General features: G+C 41.1%; 1 protein-coding gene across 4 annotated transcripts in view; it reads left to right on the top strand.

The window, feature by feature from the left end:
- The window catches only part of SLX4IP (SLX4 interacting protein), a 103,105-nt gene that overhangs the window by 30,267 nt on the left and 50,327 nt on the right, over positions 1-22,511 (top strand). For 3 of the 4 annotated variants that reach the window (XM_072140462.1, XM_072140460.1, XM_072140461.1), the window contains exons 3-4: positions 14,486-14,575; positions 18,549-18,672. In XM_072140462.1, coding sequence (XP_071996563.1) covers positions 14,486-14,575; positions 18,549-18,672 — 214 coding nt within the window. The remainder of the gene's footprint in view (positions 1-14,485; positions 14,576-18,548; positions 18,673-22,511) is intronic. The other variant, XM_072140463.1, reaches the window with a different exon arrangement.

Here is a 22,511-nt window from a genome sequence, read left to right as displayed (position 1 = left end):
TAAGACTACCACTTGTTTTTTCTTTTTTTATTGACTAAATTTAAAGTAGACTAGTCTAGGTGGAGGCTTGAATTAAGATCGTTATGGATTTCATCTATTTGCAGAAAGTTTTGCAGTGCAAAGCTGCATCTTCCTAGAACAGCAAAATTGGAATGTAACACTCACTTTAGAAATCAGATGGTTTAAGATGGTTTCTGATGCTTTGTGAATAGCTGCGGAATTACTGTGGGGTAATTTCAACAGTCATTCTGCATAATCTCCATGCAGGCTTAAAGGGAACCTGTCACTAGGGACCTCATTTTCACTAAAGACAGGTTGTAGTGCAAATATGCCTTTCTGCCTTTATAAGCATTTGCATTATAATATAATTGTGTGTTGTAACTTACTTTTCACCCTGACAAAATCACAGGGGTTGGGCTTTGGTTTGGATGCATTTCAAAATTTGCCTTGTCTGTGTTACTCACTCCTCAGATCTTGACCCCCACCTTTGTGCTCCTGTACAGCTCCACCTCCTGTTTCTTCTCAGAGGTCACAGCCTGGTCAGCCTGACATCAGTGGGGGATGTACAGGAGCACAAAGATGGAGGCAGCCTGCAGTTCAGACAAGTCACATGTTGTTTTTTGAAATGCATCCAAACCAAAGCCCAGCCCCTTTGACTACCCCAGGAATTGTAATACAAATGCTCAGAAAAGGCAGCCAGACATATTTGCACTGCAGGTGTCATGGGCTTTTACAACCTGTCTTTAGTGAAAATGAGGTTCCTGGTGACAGGTTCCCTTTAAAGGGGCAAATTACAGAAAAGTTCAATGGTACCCCTAGAGAAGTTGAGAAGAGATGCCCTCGTACTGACCCAATCAGACTTGCTATTACAACTGTAGAACCTCAGAGGCGAGTTTGGATTTTTAAAATTCTTTTTAAGGCTGCTAATAAACATAGATTTATTTATTCTTTTTGTTCTCCAGATTAACCTGCAAGTAAAAACAGTATTGTGATTTGCCATTTTACAGAGAATTCTGTTTATCTTTATGCAAATTGATTGCACAGTGCACTGGGGGCGTGGCCATCCCTGCTGGTGCAATTTTTTTATTCTCTCTATGGGGAGGTTGTGAGGCATCATGTGTAGGGGTGGAGTTGAATAGTAAAGTAAGAAAACATTGGTGCATCAGCAGGTGCTTCCATACCCCTGAGTACACCATAAATCTATTTTTCATAAAGTTTAACTGGTTCACGACCGCCCGCCGTTGTATTCACGGCGGCGGTCGTGTCCCGCTGCATGGAGAGGGCTCATGGGCTTTGTAGGGCAATTTATGAATCTTGGACTCCCTTTAAAGTTTTGGTGCTAGTAGTAGTGGTCTCCATGTGCAGGGTTTTTCTTGGAAGACTGATAGAGGAGCTAATAATATCTTTCTATGATGTAGTCATGTGTGTTTTTATAAGCTGCTACCTTGAAACATACCATGCATACTTTCTTAAAGGCATTGTTATCAGTACCAGCTTCCATTTGTCTCTCTCAGGAGGGCTCAGGCATTTTCTTCTAAACCCTCAAAGCCTTCTCCAGCTCACTAAATTTTGACCGGGGATAATTATTATCCTCAGATGTCAGATGACATTATCCTGTTACTGAGATGCTTTTCCCAGTTCCATTGGGAAAAGATAGCCCTGGCTGTTTTATGGGTTGTTTTTCTTTTTTCACTTGACATAGGGCACAGATAGTTTGACAGTCTGCATAGGTGCAGGGAACGTCTTAAATAAATGAACTCCATTAAATAAAATTCCGTAACTACCGGTAGGAACTTTTTAAGGACTTTTTGTCTCCCCTAAAAAAAAAATAAAGTAACATAAATTTTAAGATCCTACACCAGACTTCTTTCTAGTTAAACAAAAAAAACATTTTATATGCCCCATTATGGAACTCAAAGGGGTTGTCCAACATATTACGCATATCTTGTATCTACCTATCAAGATAGGTTGCCGGGTTTCTTACATGAATTTGTGTCGTTCAGGAGTAAATCAAGTAGGATAGAGTTGGGCTCAAATGTGACTGTACCTGGTGGAGGTTTCTTCAACCCGGGAAGTAGCATCCCTGGACCACTTGCTATGACCTCATGTGACCATGACACAGGGGGGAGCCATTTCCTCCTCCCAGTCAGATAATCATTGTCATCCCGGGCTGTACTTCACTTGGTCCCTGTAAAATCCCTTTAACCCTCTGTACAAGGAATAAGTATAATTTCTGAAACAATAGAGGGGGCACATTAATTCAAGATTTATTTTAATTAGGTACTATATAATGTTTAGTTTGTTTGAACTGTATTGTCAAGGCAAAAAAAATTAAAGTTGATGTCTTCGTTTAAAAAAAAAAAGAATAAAGTCAATGGGGGTCATTTACTAAGGGCCCGATTCGCGTTTTCCCGACGTGTTGCCCGAATATTTCCGATTTGCGCCGATTTTCCCTGAATTGCCCCGGGATTTTGTCGCACGCGATCGGATTGTGGCGCATCGGCGCCGGCATGCACGCAACGGAAATGGGGGGGGCGTGGCCGAACGAAAACCCGACTGATTCAGAAAAACTGCCACATTTAAAAAAAAAAATAAAAATGTGTCGCAAAAATTGCCCTTACCTTCACTCAGCCCGGCACGGTGTATTCCAGTGCGTTCCGATGCTCTTCAGCGCAGCAGCGACACCTGGTGGACGTCGGAGGAACTACCTTCATAAATCCCGGCCGGACCCGAATCCACCGCAGAGAACGCGCCGCTGGATCGCGAATGGGCCGGGTAAGTAAATCTGCCCCAATGTGTGTTGTATGTGTGAATTAGCATAGGGAAATAGGTTTTTGATAAACGGTACTGCTGAATTTGCACGCTTTCTCCCGCACTAAGGCAAAATCTGTAATATTTGGTACAGAAACCTTTGTTTGCAGAGGTGAGACGTTTCCTGTATAGTTATGAGTAATTTTGCCCACACTGGTCGACCCCTCCATACAGATCTTCTCCAGATCTTTCAGGTTTCAGGGCTGTCACTGGGCGACATTGAGTTTGGCTCCCTCCAAAGTTTTTCCGTTGGCTTCAGAACCGGAAATTTGCTATACCACTCCAGTAACTTGAAATGTTCTTTTATGAGCCACGCCTTTAGTTGCCCTTTCTGGGTGTTTCTGCTCCTTGTCATGCTTGAAGACCCAGGCTTGACCTGTCTTCAAAGTTCTTAGAGCTAGAGAGAGAAGGAGGTTGTTAGCCAAATTCTCTTGATAATGGACTCATCTAACAATCCTTCAGTATGGCCCAATGGTCCTGTCCCCTTTGCAGAACGCAAACCCAAAGTATGATGTTTCTGTCCTATGCTTCATAGTTTGGACATTGCTCTTGGGGTTGTGCTTATCCTTCTACTTCCTTTAAACAAACCGAGTGGAGTTGATACCAAATACTTCTATTTTGGGTTAATCTGGCCACATGACTTTCTCCTATGCCTCCTCTGGATCATCCTGATCCGCAAGAGCAAAGGAATAACGGTAATGTTTTTCGTTAAAGGGGTATTTCCACAAAGACTAAATTCTTAAATATACTCAGGATAACAAAATAACACATTCTGTAATTCACTGTTATTAACAAAAATACAGCATTTCACAGATATATTTCCAACCTGTAGCTATCAGTCCTGGTGTTTACAATTTTGGTTGTCCCTGTATACCACCGTAAATCTTCTGACTATGGTTGGATTCTTCTCATGAATAGCTTCTTTTGTCTGCACACTGCAGTTCTCCCTGCCTCCTGCCCCCTGCATTACAAGACTGGCTCAGACAGTGTGCAGAGATTTACTCTACTAGCTACAGGCAAGATAAGGTCTTTATCCAGGAGGTAGGTATGTAGCAGTGCTGACTCTGAGTGAGTTATAGGTGAAATAGAGCTGCAGCATGTTATCGTGTGTTATATCCATCTCATGGATCTAATCATCTCTGATCTGTCTCATCTCTTTTTCTGTGTGTCAGATGCTTGTAGAATCTGCAGAAGCTAAATAAAAGTGTATATAAACCCCTGTACTATGAGAATCTAAGCACATTCTCAGCACACGGCACAGTCTGCTTAGAAAGTCCCTGCTACACTCTGGATTCTTACACTGACCTGTCTAGGGAGTGATAGGACAAAAAACAGCAATAAAACTGACTACAATTGCAAAGTAACGGGGTAAACTAATAAGAGTTAATTCAAGGTGTGTCAGGCGTGTTTACAAAAAGTGAGAACGTGTGATGTCCGTGTACAGTTCGTATTGTATCTGCATATTGTATTTGCTCATCCATTGCCTTATATGGAGATTTGTGATCTGCATGTGAGAAAAATCCATGAAAAACAAACATGTGAACAGAACCATAGAGATCAATGGGTCAATATGCTATATACAAAAAAAAAAAAAAAGCAGTGTAGCATACCGACGTCAAAATCCACCATCTGAATGAGTCTGAGAGACGGAAATCTGGCTGGTCAGTGGGTTATCAGACTAGGGGCCACTTTACTTATCCCTTAAGCTGCGTTCACACCTTTCGATTCAGTTCCGTTTTGAAATGCAATTGAAGCGCAACAGGGAAGGACTTGGTCCAGTATCATTTGCGTTCTATTGAAAATGAGCACCATGTATACAATGCAAAGCGCCTGGTGCTCGTAACCAAGCTTGACTTGATCGCTACCACCTGATGCTTGTTACTAGGCGTGGCCTGATTTCATATGCATTTCCACTGAAAGGCATATGCGATCCGGCCAAGCCCCTCCCTCGTTTGCATTGCATTTCAAAATGCAATTTTTGAAAGCAGTCCTAGATTTTTAGTTATTTACTTCAGTATTTTGAGCCATACTCCAAAAAATGTACTTATCTGCTTGGGGTCCCGTTTTCCACTTCAAAGTAATACTTCCAGTCTTGATCACCTTTACTCTGCAGTAAATGCTGGGGAGGTGTGGGTGGCAGTATTTGGTTTCCTCGGGCACAGGATATCACTTCCTGTGACATCACAAATGACTTCCTGTTGTCGGGGGATTTCACAGATTAGCCAGAATGGGTCTTGTGACCACTTTCTGACTTTTTTTGCTGTACGGTACTGTATTTATAGGATAGGTCAGCAATATCAGATGGTCACCTTTTTTACAGCTGCCTCAAGTGCCTGAATCAAAGTAGAGCTCCATTCTCTAAATAGTGGCTGAACTGTGTTACTGCAGCTCATCTCCCCTTCACTTGAATAGGAACTGAGCTGCAGTTACCCCAATAGGTTTTTTTTAAATAAAAGTTATTTGAATAACTCTTTTTAAATTACAGAGCTCCTCTTTGTTCTCTGGCATTATTACTATGTTTAGTATAAAATTCTCCCTTTCTGAAATTCCTATTCCAGGAAATAGCTTTGTCAGAGCTGTCATTCACATTGAGAGGTTCGCGACTACGCCGCTGCTGTAGCTTACATGTGGCATATGGCTGAGTTCCTAGCTGCAATATTGAGTTGTTCGACCACACACATACAGTATAGTCTCCAGCCACTTAAGCATGTAAACAGTCTGGATTTCTAACAGAGTAAAAATATATGTATATACGTATATTTTTTTTATATGCTTGCATGATCAGCAATCGGTGTTCGGTGTAGTTTGGTACACAACTGTATCAACAAGGTTTTGGCTTCTTTATAACAAGTCTGGAAAAAATATCAGTATCTGTCAGCTATAAGGGGAAATGTTAGTAGGCAAGAGACCTTATAATAATTCCAGTAGTATTAGGCACAGCAAAATGTTAGCCATAACATAAAAATACAGATTATATACTGGGTAATAAAGCGGTTACTTTTTTGAAACTTAGTTCTTGGGTTCCAGTGTTATTTTAAATTTGATGCTAGCTTTTAAAGGGGTTTTCCAATTTTTCCATGGTGGCCAATCAGTGGTCTCAGTGGTTACAGGAGAAGGCCCTAGAAATGTGCTACAATGATGTCACCGGAGCCCGCCTTGGCCACTAATTGACCGTGGTCCTGTGACCACCAACACATTGGGGAGTGTCAGCAAACAGATTGGGAGCCTCAACACGGGAACAGGGAACCAAACCCCCTGCCTGACTCTGAGGAAGAGGGAGGCGTTTCAGAAAAAAAGCTGAGACCCCCTTAATTAATTAATATTGATTTTTTTTTGTACTTGTTATATTTACCTTCAAAATGCAGGCGGTCCCCTACTTAAGGACAACCGACTTACAGTCGACCCCTCTGCCCTCTGTGACCTCCGGTGAAGTTATATGTAATCCTGGGACTGCCTGTAGATGGTTGTGGAATTTATGTCAATGATTTCAAAGCTTCCTTTTAAAGAGGCTGGCCTCCTATTTATTGTTAAAATAAAACAATAAAATCCTCCAACAAGGAGGTCATGTATCCCCAAATACATGACCCTCCGACACAAGCCAACAGAAATCCCGCCATCTCCATTCCAACCTGTAACTTGGACAAAAAGATGTTGAGGCTTATGTCCAACAGATGGACCCCATCAGGTAACAGAAAACAATAACTGTCCCCTACCAGCTGATGTGATACTACACCCTGCCTCTGGTGCTAACAAATTGGGACACCCACGTATTGCTAAAACCCCTCTTTATAGCAATGACATCCCTAGCCCCGTACCACACTGCCCTTAAGATTATGTCCTCCTACACAAACTCTGGGTAAGAGAAGAAAAAACGTGAATCGCTCCAGATCGAACTGGATTATCGCAATGTGTTGGCTGATTTTTGCAAGCAGTGCAGGACCCGGAGACATCAGCAATAGACATCGGCACCATAGAAGGCCAAGGATCCCCAACCGGACGGATCTTTACACGATGTTCTGCCCAATAGACACATAAGTGTCCTGGTATTCACATGGTTGGGTGAAGACCTGAAAAATATAATATATTAGCAAAGAAGAAAAGTAGGGTTATATAAGCTGCAAAACACTCAGAACACCAGTACCCTATATGTAGCACCTATGACAGTAAAAGACCTAACTTGCTAGCTGTATTGAGCCCCACCTTCCTTTAAAACCCTTTATAAAACCGCGGCGAATTGAAAACAAGTTGCAGGAACTCATTTGCAGCCGGCCATCAGGGCGAAGGAACGTCAGCATCCCTACAACACATCTGTCTGCTGTAATCTGACAAAAACTGCTCCAAAAACCTCAATGGTGTTAGTAATGCGAACTCTTTAATGCAGAGTGTTTACATCCATTGAGGGCATGGAACAATTACTACCAAAAACCAACCCCATCGTTATAACCCAGCATACAGAAACCAGGCAGCCTAAGACTGACCGTGCCGCAAATGCAACTACGACACACACATACAGAACGACATGGCAACATGCATCATGACTACTTTCTTCTCTGTTGGACAAAACACCGTCCACAGAATAAATTTCCAATACTGAACTAGGAATCAGCTGAAAAGGGAACAAAAAAAACACTGTGCAAAAAAAACTAAAGGAATCAAGCAGTTAACTTCAATGAGAGCAGTCACAAGGACCAACAAACAGAAAACGGTAACCACAGAGGAGGACCTCGATACTGCAGGATCCACTCCAAGCTATTGAAAAAGCATTTAACAACAAATGAAGCCACCCATTGGTAAATACTTAATACGTAATACTTTGTTTGGGTTAAGCCTGGATATCCCATCCTGGTTTCTTTTAGTTTGGTTTTGCGTCTGGATACATTTTATCTATGAAAGAAGTTTGGTGCTCAGCTGGAGGAAGACTACAGAATCAAAGACATTCTGGACGGAATTACTCAAGCTCTACTTCTGGATTCCAGTTTTTCTCTTCTTTTCTATCTTTGTCTTATTGACAATGAGCGTACTGTACACGTGGTTATCTATGTTGGCAGCCTTCAAAGGGATCAGAACTACGGCATGGAAGCAAGTCGACCTTGAGCGTCTCCTCCAATGCCATCATGCAACATGTGTTGAAAGATGTCTGCGGATGGATTTTTTTTTGGCAAAAAACAAACTAATATTTTGTCTTTCCATTGTAGGAGTCATTTGGGGTCATGAAGCTAGACAGCCTGGTAACTTTATGTTCGACTTACGCCATATTTTACGTTGCATGGACTTTAATGGTAATTCGATGACAAAACAGAACTCTATAGGAAGATAATTCATTGTGATTTACTCTTGCTGTCAGCACCAGCTGTATCACTAATAAATCCACAAATTCTTATGTCAAGGGAAATCCTGAGGTGACCGTAGTGCCAAAGGGCAAGGAGGTGTGAAACAACATTTCTCATCTCGGCTTCTGCTGTCTTACTGGAAAAATAGAGCCTGACAGTGGGAAACTGCAGGGAAGATAAGGACCCATGCAAGTCACTGGAGAACCGAGAGTGATGGAGACCAGAGGGATTATCAGGAAATTAGCAGAAAAGAACTTTGTGTTAATAATGGGCTGAAATTATTTGTTTAATGATTAGGAATAAAAATAGGATTTTTGCCTTCCCCGCTCATGCGTAGCTCATTCATTAGAGGGTGCTGATTTAGGCTTGCTTGCGTTGGCACTTGTTTTGTACAGTTTGGACTTGGAATATCATTTGAGTTATTGCTTGATGACTTGTTATTCCGTAAAGATTTCCGCAAGGAGCCCTCATTGGTTTTGAGCATCAAAATAACGTTTAGTTAACTGTTTCGGCTGGTAAAGTGTTATTGGAACAATAAATGTCATCTAGACTTTAGTGTTTTTATGCTTTTATGTTTTGTGACTTTGTTTTATTTTGTTTACTTTGTCTACCTTATTTTATTTTGCTTGTTATGCGGCATTGGAACAAAAGAGAAAATTCCTTTGCATTCTGAATTCTACCTTTTATTACATAAAGATTTTTTCCATTGCATTTTAAATGTAAAAGGAGGAGTTAGCTCAAGATTTAATGGTATCCTTTATTCACAGAATTGGATAGCATGCTGACCGGTAGGGTTTTGACATCTACTAGATAAGAGGTCTGTTCTAAATAAATGACGTGTCGGGTAGAGCGTATTCAGCCTTCCTTTGGCTCTACCATAGAACATGATTGCAGAGGAAGGGTACAAACGCTACCTCCTTTTTTATTCATTCAAGGGGAAGGATCCCAGTCCTCGTAATCTGGTCTGGAGTCCTGTGGTCTGTTGTCCAAATCTCAGTATGTTGTTCCCTATTCCGTGGATAGAAGATGACAACATTAAAACTTGAGTACCATATAGTCCATTGCCAGCTGGGGAATGAGACTGATCCTGTTCAGGGTGTGTACCTAGCAGGATCAAATGACAAAATAAGTATTTTATGCTAGAATACTACTAGGCACAGGAAACCTGTCGCTAGCATTTTTACGTCCTCCCATGTCCTGACAGTTAATAATAAGCATATATGAAAACAGTTTTTATCAGATTTCTGCCTTTTTCTTTCAAAAAATAACTTGTATAAAACTTTATCTGGATCCCTGCCTGCTCGTGTCCCTGGTCCGGGGGTGATCATCCTTGCTCAAATTAAGTATGCCTCTTCCGCAAAAGGCTCGTCCTCCTCGATATCCGCCTCCCTGCATCCTCATGTGGACCTGTTCATGCGACGCGTCGAGCGCAGGTTTGTTAGTCAGTGAGGTGGCTACGCAATTCGCATGCTGACCGCGGAAGCATGAAAATCACTTTCCCTGTCCGCAAGAAAATGGAGGGAGGATGAGGGAGGGGAAGTCAGAAATATTATAAAAACTGTTTTCGGATATGCTTGGTATTGACTGTAGGGGCATGGGAGGACCTAAAAACATTGCTCTGGTGACAGGTTCCCTTTAAGGGAAGTGTAGCCAAGTACTTACCACAGACTTATTGTTTTGTCCATGCATGAATTATAAGGGATGTAGCAAGTTTGAAGGATAGGGGATACAAATCCGATCAGTGATGTTCCAACTGCTGGACCCCTAAAGACCCCCACCACGTTCAACCTGCCACTCCCTCAGTTGTTAAGAATGAGACCCTTTCATCTGGATTTACAGGGGTCCCGTATGCTGTGGTACAACCCCTTTAATCTTCCTCCATTAGTGACTGGTCTGTGCGACTCAAAATTCTATAAAAGTACATTATGTAATGAATCCGCACAGATATTTGGAGGATAAAGAAAGCAGTTTGTGTTTTTAAAAGTTTTTTGTGAATTCCTGCATCAAGTTCCCACCACGAGCCCAGATCTCTCCTGTGCAATGTTAAATTGGATAGTACTTTGCAGCAATTATACCTTATGTAAACAGATAATTGTCCTCTGGAAAAGCTGTACAAGCTATGCACTTGGGATAACATAAAGCCTCACAGGCACTGATGGTTTCCCGAAATAGTCCTGAATCAGCTCAGATAAGATGCAGTGCTCTGAGAGTCCTCAAAGAGGGTCTATCAGCTGTGACTGACAAACTTCACAAATTAGCTGTGAAGATCCATTGACATGTCATCATGTTTACTCAATGGATGGTAAAGGATTTTCTTTCTATGTATAGGATGTCATTAAAGGCAGTGATGACAGCTCTATGTCTGCCAAGTTAGTTGCAGGGCATCATCCTGGCACCATGATACCGCTATTTAAAGAACCAATTTTGTCAATAGAAGACGTTAATGTGTTTGGTCATTTCAGTTCTCAAGTATGTAGGGTACATCTAGGGCAGTGATGGCGAACCTTTTAGAGGCTGAGTGCCCATACTACAACCGAAATCCACTTATTTCCTGTGAAGTGCCAACATGGAATTTTAATCTGTAACTTATTGCTACCTGTTCTTCCACATCTTTAAATTGTATCGGCTGCTAGAGGCCACCAGTTGAAAGAAGGAGGACACATTCAGATTATCATTGTAGCTTCTCTCCAGGATCTCTCTGTAGAGGAAGCATGGTGGGTCCAGCAGTAGGACCTCCAAAGATAGTGCAGCTCTGTCAAAACCTTCTCACTTTTCACGCAGTTCCAAACCGCCAATGAAGTGTCGAATATCGCTGAGAGCAGCATTTCTTAATTTGTCTGGGACTGCAGGAAGATTCAGTGTTTGGTGAATTCTGTCCTGGGGTGATGGCCTGAGTGCCCATAGAAAGGGCTCTGAGTGCCACCTTTGGCACCCGTGCCATAGGTTCGCCACCACTGGTCTAGGGGCACGTGGACATTTTTAGCTTTGATATAATCTTGTTTTTAGATATGTGTTTAAAATCCCCATAGAATAAAATGATACAGTACTTCCATGCGCCTCCAGTTTTATAGGGAACTCAATAAATTAATGAGCAAAAACTTCATTTCTTAGAATTCGGCGTCTTGACTTTCCCTACATAAAAAAGCACAGCAGAAGCCTCCACATTAATCTACCTCATCAACCCCGACCTATATCATTCCATGGTGTGGTGGGTCCTGATGCCGTTTTTCAAAAAGTAAAAGAATTTATATTTGGTGTATATGACAACTGTATAACCATAACATAGCATTTGAAGAGGTTGTATTGAGTTTGATCGTTTACCTCTAACTACATGATTGGGAATTACAAGCTGATCGGGGAGGGTCCAACAGCTGGGCCTAACGCTGATCACAAGAATGGGTGCCCTGTTATCACAAAATGATGATGTCATGGGTCCAGATGCTACATTCAATACTATGGAATTAACTCCTCTATCTCCAGTACTTTGTTTAATTGTTGGATATGGGCACACTCTCAATTGGGCATATAAAGTGGGAGGTCAAGAATGGGTCCTGCCACTCCATCAACTATTGAGAATGGGACCCACATTCTTTTGATCAGTGGGGGTCCCAGATGTCGGATTGCCACTCATCAAATGTATTTCCCTATCCAGTAGAACAGGAAAACAATCAAACTTTGGAGAACCCCCTTAAGGCCGTGGACACATTAGGCTACTGTCGGAAGCTAGTCATAAATGTGCCAGGATTTTGCAGCAGCAGGGGTGGGGGCATATTCTAAGACTGCAAGTCCTGTTGCAGGGTTTGTAGCTATAAATTATAGGATTCTGCTGCAGTTAACCTGCACAGTGTGTCTCCAGCCTGAAGGATATCACAATGAATTTAGCTTTCTGCTCATTATAGACTTAGGTGTCCAGGGGTAATTCCATTCAGTTATTGGTTAAATGATTGTGCATAGAGAGAGGAGCCAATCACAAACACCCCCCCTTGCCATTAATGGTTGTGGTGGGTCAAAGCCTACTTACTTGATGAAAGCCTATTTAAGTTACCATTGAAGAACTCTTCCCACAACCTCTCTTATGTAAGAATGCTAATTACAGACTAACCATGAGGCTTTATCTAATTGCTTTAATTATTGTGCCATGTTGACAAATATCTAAGCAGTACGCGCCATTGTACTTGTAACAGAAACCCTTTAAGATCACTTTGTCCGCGATGTAGAATCCAAATTGCAATCATTGTTCTTGCTGATGATTACATCTTGTTAGCGTGATTACCCCAGAAAATTAGCGGCAATGGTGAAGAGGAATGAAACACAAACAGTTCTTGAATTCTTGTGTGAAAACCTTGTGTATAGCCAATAGCCACAGGAATGTAAGAGCTGAAGTTGATTCAAGAATGTAATTGCATCCGAAATATAGACCTATAGAGTTCCCCTCACCGGAGTGTATGGTATATCCTAGTTTATACACTTCATGTCTGATAAACTAATGTTATTTTTACCCTGTGTATGTAGATGTCTGGTAATAATGTAAATCCTTGTTCCCTTTGACTCTAAATTGGTTTCCTTTCAATAAAGAAGAAAGTATCAACATTTTTACCCCCTACAATTAGAGTTTGGCTTCTTTCTTCCCTAAATCCTTTCACACCTGACCATGGCTTGTCCTGGTATTGTACAGAGATGAATTGAGCGATGTTGCCATACCTCGGACTCTACCCATGGTCAGGTGTAGAGTTGTTTCTCTATAGAATTATATTAGACTGGTTTTACCAAATTAGAAAGTTATCCCCTATCCACAGGAAATGTGTTAACAAACCGATCAATGATGGTCCAACTGCTGGGGTCTCTTCTGAGTTATAGTTGGAGTGTTAGGTCGAGCACTTGTCCTGCTGCTCCATTCAATAGTATGGTAGTGTTGGAAATTGCAGAGAACAGTGCTCAGTATTTCCATCACGCTTATGGACAATGCATCGGTGTATCGGAGATGGGCGAGAGTTCTGCTTGGAAATTTTTGACTCTACCATATAATTGAATGGAGTGGCAGGATGCATGCGCAACCCAAAATAAGAACAGGATCCCCATTCTCTGGATTGCTGGGGATGCTGTTCTTGTGATGGGCTGGAGACACAGCTTTCGGGCTCTAACTGATCAGCATCTTATCCAATATGCTGTAGATCAGTGATTTCTTGTTAACTTGGGACGAATCTGCCAAAAAATCAAGAATGCTAAACCAGAGACACTGACTGTGGTAATCTTATTTTGATTTGATTTGCTATCCATGGCCTCCTTCCTTCTAAAATCAACTTTTAAAATTACGCTAATGAGCCAGAACTGCTCTGCGGGTTTTACCAGAGCCCCTCCATGCTGTAGCTTCACTGGCTGTTAGACTGTCTCACCCTCCCTCTGCTCCCTATGCACTTTCCCCTCCCTCTGCCTGATGTAATCTCGCTGCAGCAGACGAAGTTTCACCAGACAGAGGGAGGGGGAAGTGCTCCTGCACAAAGTAGCAGCCTGTGAATCGGCAGCATGCATGGGTTTTGTTAACGCCCCATACAGCACTGGCTCATTAGCATAATTTTAAAAGTTGATTTTAGAAGGAAGGATATAAGAAGTGGTGCTGTAGTGGAGGTTCCAGGTTTTAAACCAAAACTCATCTGATCAATGACCTTCTCAGAAAACTTGTGCATTTTTGGAGTTATTAAAAGATTAAAAAAATATTAATTTTAAAAATGTATATTGTGGTATATGCATCTCTCATGCAGATCCATAGGTATTCATGGTCACACCGTAGGAGTACTGTGATCCTGAAGCCGTGCATCTCGTCCTTCCGGATACATCTTCTGGGACCCAAGTGTTATGGATGTATCTATGAGCGGCAAATCTGCATGTTATTTACTGTAAAGTTCTTTATCCCTTTTTTTTTCCCCTACAACCTGTAAGAACTATGAGTTCTAGCTCTTCCTGAAGATAAGTTTCCCATTTCTTCTGTTCAATAGTTTGAAAAACTTTTTTTTTCCTAGGATTTACAAATTTTTCTTGAAATATCTTGTGTTTCAAAATGTTTATCTAAGCTTTATGCGACCTTTCTCCCCACGTGCGGACACATCATAGTTTGGTTTATGGTTTTCTCCTTCATTTTTTACGGGTTTAATTGAAAACCTGGAGCGAGCTTGTGAATGGCGGCGAAACAAGTGATTTGCCGCTTCCAGCGGTGGGTCAAGTAATCATGTAATTTGATGTGCTGCTTTTGAGGTGGGAGCCGGGTAGGATTCTAGATGGTGGCTTCCTCTTTGTGTGCCGTACATATGCCTTACAACATCCTAAAGATTTCATCCTTTGTCTTGCAGTGTGGGAACTTTGCTGTTCTGGTGGATCTTCATGTTTTGCCTCAAGGCACCAGTAAAGACTCCAGCTGGTTTTCTGACCATGAGAAGGAGGTACAACAAAACCATTCCTACTTCAAAAGCCTCTAGCTGCAGGGAAGAAATTGGACTGGTCTGATTTGCTCAGATCTTATTTTCATTGTTATGTTGAGACTACTGTGAATTATAACTAACCCTTAACAGCTCCTAGGGGACTATTAGACATGTGTTCTGTTTCCCTTCATTTAATGACTTTTTCTGTAGTTTACTTTTTATTCTGCCCTTTCTCATAACTTCATTATTCTTCGGCCTGAGTTGTATTTTTGGCGTTTTGTTAACTGCTGAGATGTTCGTGTAAAAATATTTTAATTATCCATTTAATAAGCTTTTTTTTAATTTCTATTATATTAGATTAAAAAAAAAAAAAACGTGAACCTGCAAAGTTGCCATTTACCTTGGAGATAAATTAGGATATAATGAAGTTTTATTTATCATTTTTACAAGCTCTTGACATGTCATGGTGACACATCTAAGTGACGAAACCCCCACTGATTGCTAAGAGAAAGGGGCAGCCGTGGATTGCCTCCTGATTTCTGCTGATCCATCCCCAGAGAGCTGAATGTGTGGTGTGCCGGCTCAGAGACTGCCCATAGACCACACATTTTGCTTTCCAAGGAGAGGCAAATGGAGGAGCACTGCCCTCAGCGGAGAACTTCTGTTCCTTGCGTTTACCAATCATTGGTCAGTGATCTTCCAATATGTCACTATGTCATATATCCGAAATTATAATCTTTTTTTTCCGTTAGTCTTTTTAGTTTTTCCTTTTAAATTATACAATTTTAAATACACTGTGTATGTTTTATATATTGATAGTTTATGGTTTCCAAAAACTTCAGGCGTAGAAGGATTTTGGTGGAGCGATTTTGGAATCGCAATTTTAGAACTATTTAACTATTGAGATTTCTCTATTTGAAGTCTTAAAAAAGGGAATTAAAGGGGTTGTACCACCTTTGATTTTTATCTCCTATCCTCGGGAATAGGCAAGAACTCCTTATTTACCCCCCCCCCCGCCCCTTCCCCAGAGCTGCTCGAGGGGAGGGGGGACTCTGTTCTCATGAATTGATGGAATCTGCTGCTCCATTCAGTATTATGGAAGTGCCAAGAAGAGTGCTTGGCTTTCTCCATCACAGTTATTTACAGTGCGTGGGTGTTCCGGAGATACCAGACTGCTGTGCTCTGTAATTTCCATCACTCCTGTAATTTTGAATGGAGCAGCATGACACATGCTGAACCTGCATCTTCATTCAGTTAGTGAGAGGGGAACCCATGTTTTTGTGAACTGCAAGGGTCCATTCCTGTGATTGGTGGGGATCCCAGCAGTATGGCCGCCCTCAACAGTATCGTAACTAGGAAAGGCCGGCCCCATAGCAGGCTTCTGAATACGCTTTAACAATATGCATCTTTTTAAACTCACACATGCGCACTACAATCCCACCAACCTAGACACATATATACACAAACACACTTATATACTCATTTATACACTAAACACATTTATACTCTTAAAAACATTTATGCTCTCTCGTGCCACCATATACATATAACGCATATACACATTGCAGATACATACACAGCATATAAACATTACATACCGTATTTTTTGGACTATATGGCGATGAACCTTTTGGTTCTATTTATATATGAACCGTACTTACAGACAACAGCTGCCTTGATCTGTGCACAGGTCTGCCACCTGCTGGTCATTCATCCTTATAATAAGATGCGCCTTATAATCCAGTGCGCCTTATATATGAACCTAGACGTTTTAGCAGGCATTTATTGATGGTGCGCCTTATAATCCGGTGCGCCTTATAGTCCGAAAAATACGGTACATAATATATACATAGTATGCTGTACAATGTGCAGTACATATAACACTGCACATCGATTCTTTAGTGTGTCAGGTCAGATTACTGGGCCCCCTGACACTGTGGGCCTCATGTTGCGCCCCTGCCCTTGAATCAGTTTGTTAGCCTGTATCCTGTGGAAAGAGATAATCAAAGTTTGTACAACTATTTTAAGGTGAGGTGTAATGAGTCAGGAGACACAACTTGCTAGGCCTTCTAGTCCCTTTCACTTTATTAAGGCTCTGAAGTTAAAAGTTTGGATTAGTTTTCAGCAACACCAAGAAGAAATGTACTGACTCCAACTTTCTGACACTCCGACTCCAGCTAAAAACCATGTTAAATATTTAATAAAAATAGTGAAATATGTCCTGCAATCACAAACCTTGACATATGGTAATACAGATAAGACTGGATAAAGTAAATGGCCTCAACCCAAATTCAAGCCCCATGCCTACAGTATATGAGAAGGTCACGACTGCACCAATCACTGACCTCTGCAGTGACCTATCTATAACCAGCATGTCACCACTGGTCAATCGGTGACGTGTTTGATTGGTCGAGCAGTGACCTGCCACCGAATGGCATGCGCAGAATTGCTGGAAACTGCGGATGTGGCTCTTGCGGGATAACAAAAATGCACGTAAAGGTGTTTTTAATCCTTCAATTTACACTCACACATTGTTGGACACGTTGGACAACACTATAAGACTCTGTCAATCAAGTGATCATTACACAAAATGCCATTGGCAATATAAAAAAATAAATGAAACCACACAAAAATGTTTCTGTAAAACCGGGTCACATGGTAGGGCAGAAGCTCCACACTGAGGCTTTTGTACCTTAGATTGGCATTTTAATAAAGTTTCAACGTATAATCCGTAAGCGACCTAAGGCACAAAGCAAAACGATAAGTCCAGGAATACTTTGACAGCTGTACGTCAAGCCCGCTGGATCGTCGTACAAAGTTTTTGTTGCCCGGAGCAGAGACAGGTGCTGAGATCAGTGTACCAGAAGATGCCTCCTCGGGATGTGGAAGAAGATCATCGCACCCAGTAGCTATCTACAAGTTAAATGAGCCTTCTCGAGTATGTACGCAGTCTAATTGCCTTGCCTACAGCTGTCTCTTGAGACGCTCTCGTAATACTAAGGACTTCATAATCCATTTTAAACTGTCAATTTGACTGTGATAAGACAAGGCATCCTGAGCTGGTGGCTAATTACCTGCTGTACACAGGTGCAGGGCTCTTCTGTAATTTGTCCTCTTTTATTGGCTTTCAAGGAATTGTATTGATTTTTTTTTTTTTTTTTAGGAACATTGGGGGAGATTTATCAAGCTGTCAGAATTCTCAAGTAATTTAACCCCTTCCCACCTATGGTCTTTTTCATTTTTTGGTTTTTTTTTTTTTTTGCTCCCTTTCTTTAACCCCCCTATATATATTTTCATGCTCAGAGCTTTGTAAGGGCTTTTTTTTGCGTTTTTTTTTATACTAGTGCAGTGTACTGGGAACCTGGAAAAAAAATTCCATATGTGGTGAAATTGATTAAATAAAAAACACATTTGCACCATGTTCTTTTAGGCCCTGTTTTTACAGCTTTCACTGTACCCTCAAAATGACACATGAAGAGTGAAGAAATCAGGCAATACCTTTTGTGAGGCTAACTGAGTATATTTGATGGAGGTCAGCCAAGAAGTTGTACTCTGCACTGGTCTACTATGCAATAAATCTCCCGCATTGGGTTTTTGCTGTTTGGTTGGGGTCAATCCACTACTTCCAGTTTCAAGCTTGTGCCCGACCAGAAGTTCTGGGTTGTCCCAAAACCCACTCTCCCCCTCTATGCTCAGAAAACCCCTTTAGTTGGGTAAGGCAGTTAATAGTTTTATTCACTCACAGTGGTGAGTACAGAGTACAAGGGTCCTTCTTTAAAAATATTAATAAAGCACCACATTAAAAATAGAACACATCTGTATAACATGGTCATATATATATATAGCACTCACTGTGGTGTCTCCATTAATGAGCCCCATGGGTATTGCTCGTGAACGTTTCCCCTTGCCGTGGCTCTGTCCTTTAGGTAGAGTATTACATGCAGCACATTACTTATTTAAGACTTGTAAAGTAGAATTTTGATTTACTTCTCAGGAGGTTTGTCTGTTACTTAAAGACACAATCGATGCCCGAGTGAAGCAGCATATTGAAAACCGGAGACAGCAAGGCCAAGCAAAGCACAAGGAATATACTCAGGCCAGTCCACTCTTTCTGAAAGGTAAGTTTGGGTCCTCAACTGAGCTTTGGGGATGACCATTGGAGATTATTAGCATTTTTGTTCATGTATTGGAATTTAACCAAAATCTGTTTATTGTGGGTAACAAGGGACAGTACAGAACAGAAGTAGTTGTACAGAACTATAATATCAGTTCATAGTTACTAGATGCGGCTAAGGCTAAGTTCACAATGGTATTTAGCAGGTTACATTACTGTTCTGTTGGATAGCCCCAACGCTGTGCCTAACCTAGTTAGGAAGCCACAGACTTAAAGGGGTATTCCCATTTTGGCAAATTATTGTTTGATGATGATGAAAGATTATACAGTTTTCCAATATACTTTCAGTATCATTTCCTCACGGATCTTTGCCATCTGTCATTCTATAAAAAGCTTCTATGTTACTTCCAGTGGATAGAAATCTGACCATGGTCACACAGGTGCAGGGCTCGTTATATCACAGACAGTAATCCGAGCTGTACAATATAACAAGACGTGCACCTGTGTGACCATGGTCAGATTTCTGTCCACTGGAGAAAAACAATGATGACTTCTATAGAATAACAGCAAGCAGAGATCTAGAAAACTATGAGGAATTGATAAAAGAAAGTATATTGAAAATTGTATAACTTTTCATAATTCAAACAACATTTATTTGCTAGAATAGGAACATCCCTTTAAGAACAGCCAAAATACATACGACCCCTTAGTTTCAAATGGACCTCACTGCCCACTGTGACCTCTGGTGAAGCTCTCTGGATAATGGTAATTTACTGACCTTTAGCCCCAGGCTGCAGTAAGTAACTGTAAGAGTTATCAAAAGTGTTTTCAATTATTTATTTTTTTTTATTGTTTAATTTTTGTTCCCAAAATTCTGGATATCCTATTGTCACATGGACAAAATAAATACTTTGTCTGGAGATACACTTACAAAATATACCAGTTCCAACTTAAATAAAATCTACCAACAAACTCAAGCATGATAAATCGGGAACACTTACCCATAGATCCAGGCACCGTGACTGTGGTAGTTTTCCTATTTGTTATCCATGAGCTTCTAAAATTAACTTTAAGCATTATGCTAATGAGCCTGAAGGGCTCTGGGAGCTGTTACCAGATCCCTTCTGTGCTGCAGCTTCGAAGGCTTCGAAAGCACTTCCCCCTCCCACTATGTGCTGTAATTTTAAAAGTTGATTTTAAAAGGAAGGAGGCCATAACAACATAACAGGAGGGGATAACAAATGTAAGAAGATTTTTTTGAAGGTAGGTTTCCTTTAAGAACACACCTGTTATGTAACCTGGGCTCTAATATATTTATATATATTACTTTGTTGGAGAATTTTCAGATCAAGTCTTAAGATGTCTTGGTGATACTAAACTGTAAAGTAACATGGAGCACGTTTACTGACTAGCAACCAATGCCAGGTGGCTGCTGCCAAAGTATACATGGAGTCATGGAGGGCATCAAATCAGTCCTAAACCTGAGCCGTAAGGACTTTAAATCAGTGGATCTGGTGAAGGGGATTTATATATACTGCATAGACTAAAATGTAAATGAAAGGATGCAGGGAAGTTTCTTGAATGTAGTAAAATACCTAAATGCATCATTAATTCTAGAGAATGTGTATATTTTTGCAGCACAAGTTACACATTATTACAATATTTATATTTTAATGACCATTTGCATGAAGCCTCTTATGAAACTGCAGGAATATAAAAAAAAAAACATCCCACATACGTGGGTACAAGTTGACATTTTGCTTGAAGAACTAAATGTTAATCCGAGAAACACAAGTAATTTTTCACGGTGGTTTATTTATTTATTTATTTATTTTTTTTGCATTTTCTAAATTTTTTACAATTGCACAATTTTCTGATTCACATAATTGCATTATTGTTCTCCCATTACACACACAGCTATTGACAGTCAGATTTTACTCTGCGCTAGGTTGTGTAGTGACACCAGCAGAGTCTTCAATTTTATATTAAGTATAGGTACGAAAACCATAATAACCTGTGGTCTAAAATGTGTCATTAAAGAAAATCTACCATCAAAATCCGGCATGATAAACCTGGGACATTTACTCATAGATCCAGGCACCGTGACTGTGGTAATCTTCTTATATTTGTTATCCATGGCCTACTTCCTTTTAAAATCTGCTTGTAAAATTATGCTAATGAGCCTGAAGGGCTTTCTGTGCTGTCATTATGAGCAGAACATGTCTCGCCCAATTCCTCTTTTCTTTAAGAGATGTGAAGAAGTTTAAATGTGAACTTACCTGTAAAATTCATGCACACTTGGCCTTTTATTCAGTGTCATTGAACGGGAGAGCAGTCAGCCTTAATTTTGAATTGGCGTTTGACTAACAAATGTTTTAATTTATATGGCCATACAGTGAAGCCATGACAACTTTTCTGGCTATGAAAACCACACCGTTGTATCACAGTGCTTCTAAATAATAATGAAACTGCATCTGAGATCTAGAATTGACCTGAAACTAGCTTGCAGGCCTGCGGTGTGAGCTATAAGTAAGATCAGTAGCAAGCTTCTGGTTAGGTATTACAGCAGAGGAGAGGAGCTGTGGAGTACTTTTAATACAGGCGGTCCCCTACTTACATACGACCCCTAGTTACAAACGGACCTCTGGATATTGGTAATTTATTGTACTTTAGTCCTAGGCTACAATAATCAGCTGTAACAGTTATCACAGGCGTCTGTAATGAAGCTTTATTGTTAATCCTGATTCTTATGACAACCCAACATTTTTTAAAACTCCAATTGTCACAGAGACCAAAAAAGTTCTGGCTGGGATTACAATGATAAAATATACAGTTCCGACTTACATACAAATTCAACTTAAGAACAAACCTACGGACCCTATCTTGTATGTAACCCGGGGACTGCCTGTACAAAGATCAAGCACAGCATTGTGCAGAGACTCTCCTAGTGCTCAAAGTCCAGCGGCAATATTAATAAATCATATAAATGTATTTTTCACAGTCCAGCTGCTGCTACTAACCACAACACACACACAGGCTTGGTAACACTTGCGTCTACCATCAGTTAAGTGATGGTCGATGTGTCCTAATAAGAAGTTTGTGATGAATAACGTTCCTCAGAACTTCTTATATTATAACTCTACATGCTGCGATCGCGGAAATATCAAGTTATAAAATGTATGCAAAGTACCCTGGGGCGCTCATACTACATCACCCAAGACCCTCAGGGAGCCTTGTATTTTAATTTATAGACTCCCCCATAGCACTAGCGGTCTCGCAATGTCCCCTACAGCGCATAGATAGGTGATGGGTGGGACCGCTAACGCTACAGGGAGGGTGTATAAATTTAAATACAAGGCTCCCTGAGGACTTGGAGTGACATAGCTTGAGCGCCTCAGGGTACTTGGCATAACTTTTACTAAGGGCCCAAATCGCGTTTTTTTCGTCGGGTTACTGGAAAATTACGATTTGCGGCGAATTTCCCCGGATTGTGGCACACATCGGCGTCGGCATGCACGCGATGAAAATCGGGGGGCGTGGCCACCGGAAAACCCGACGGATTTGGAAAAAACGCGGAATTTAAAAAAAACAAAATGTGTTGCTTGACACACGCTTACCTGCACCCAGCAACGGATGGTGAACTCCAACGGACTTCAGCGCAGCAGCGACACCGGGTGGACATCGGGCGCATTACCTTAGTGAATCACCGGAAGACCCGAATCCTCGACAGAGAACCCGCCGCTGGATCGTGACAGGACCGGGTAAGCAAATCTGCCCCATAGAGTTATAATTAAAAGAACAATGTTCCACAGAAAGTTATTATTAAGACTCATATACCATCAC

This window comes from Engystomops pustulosus, chromosome 3 (assembly GCF_040894005.1).
Source record: "Engystomops pustulosus chromosome 3, aEngPut4.maternal, whole genome shotgun sequence".
Taxonomy (NCBI): domain Eukaryota; kingdom Metazoa; phylum Chordata; class Amphibia; order Anura; family Leptodactylidae; genus Engystomops; species Engystomops pustulosus.
The sequence above is the reverse complement of the archived record's forward strand: the minus strand, read 5'-3'. Positions and strand labels throughout refer to the sequence as shown.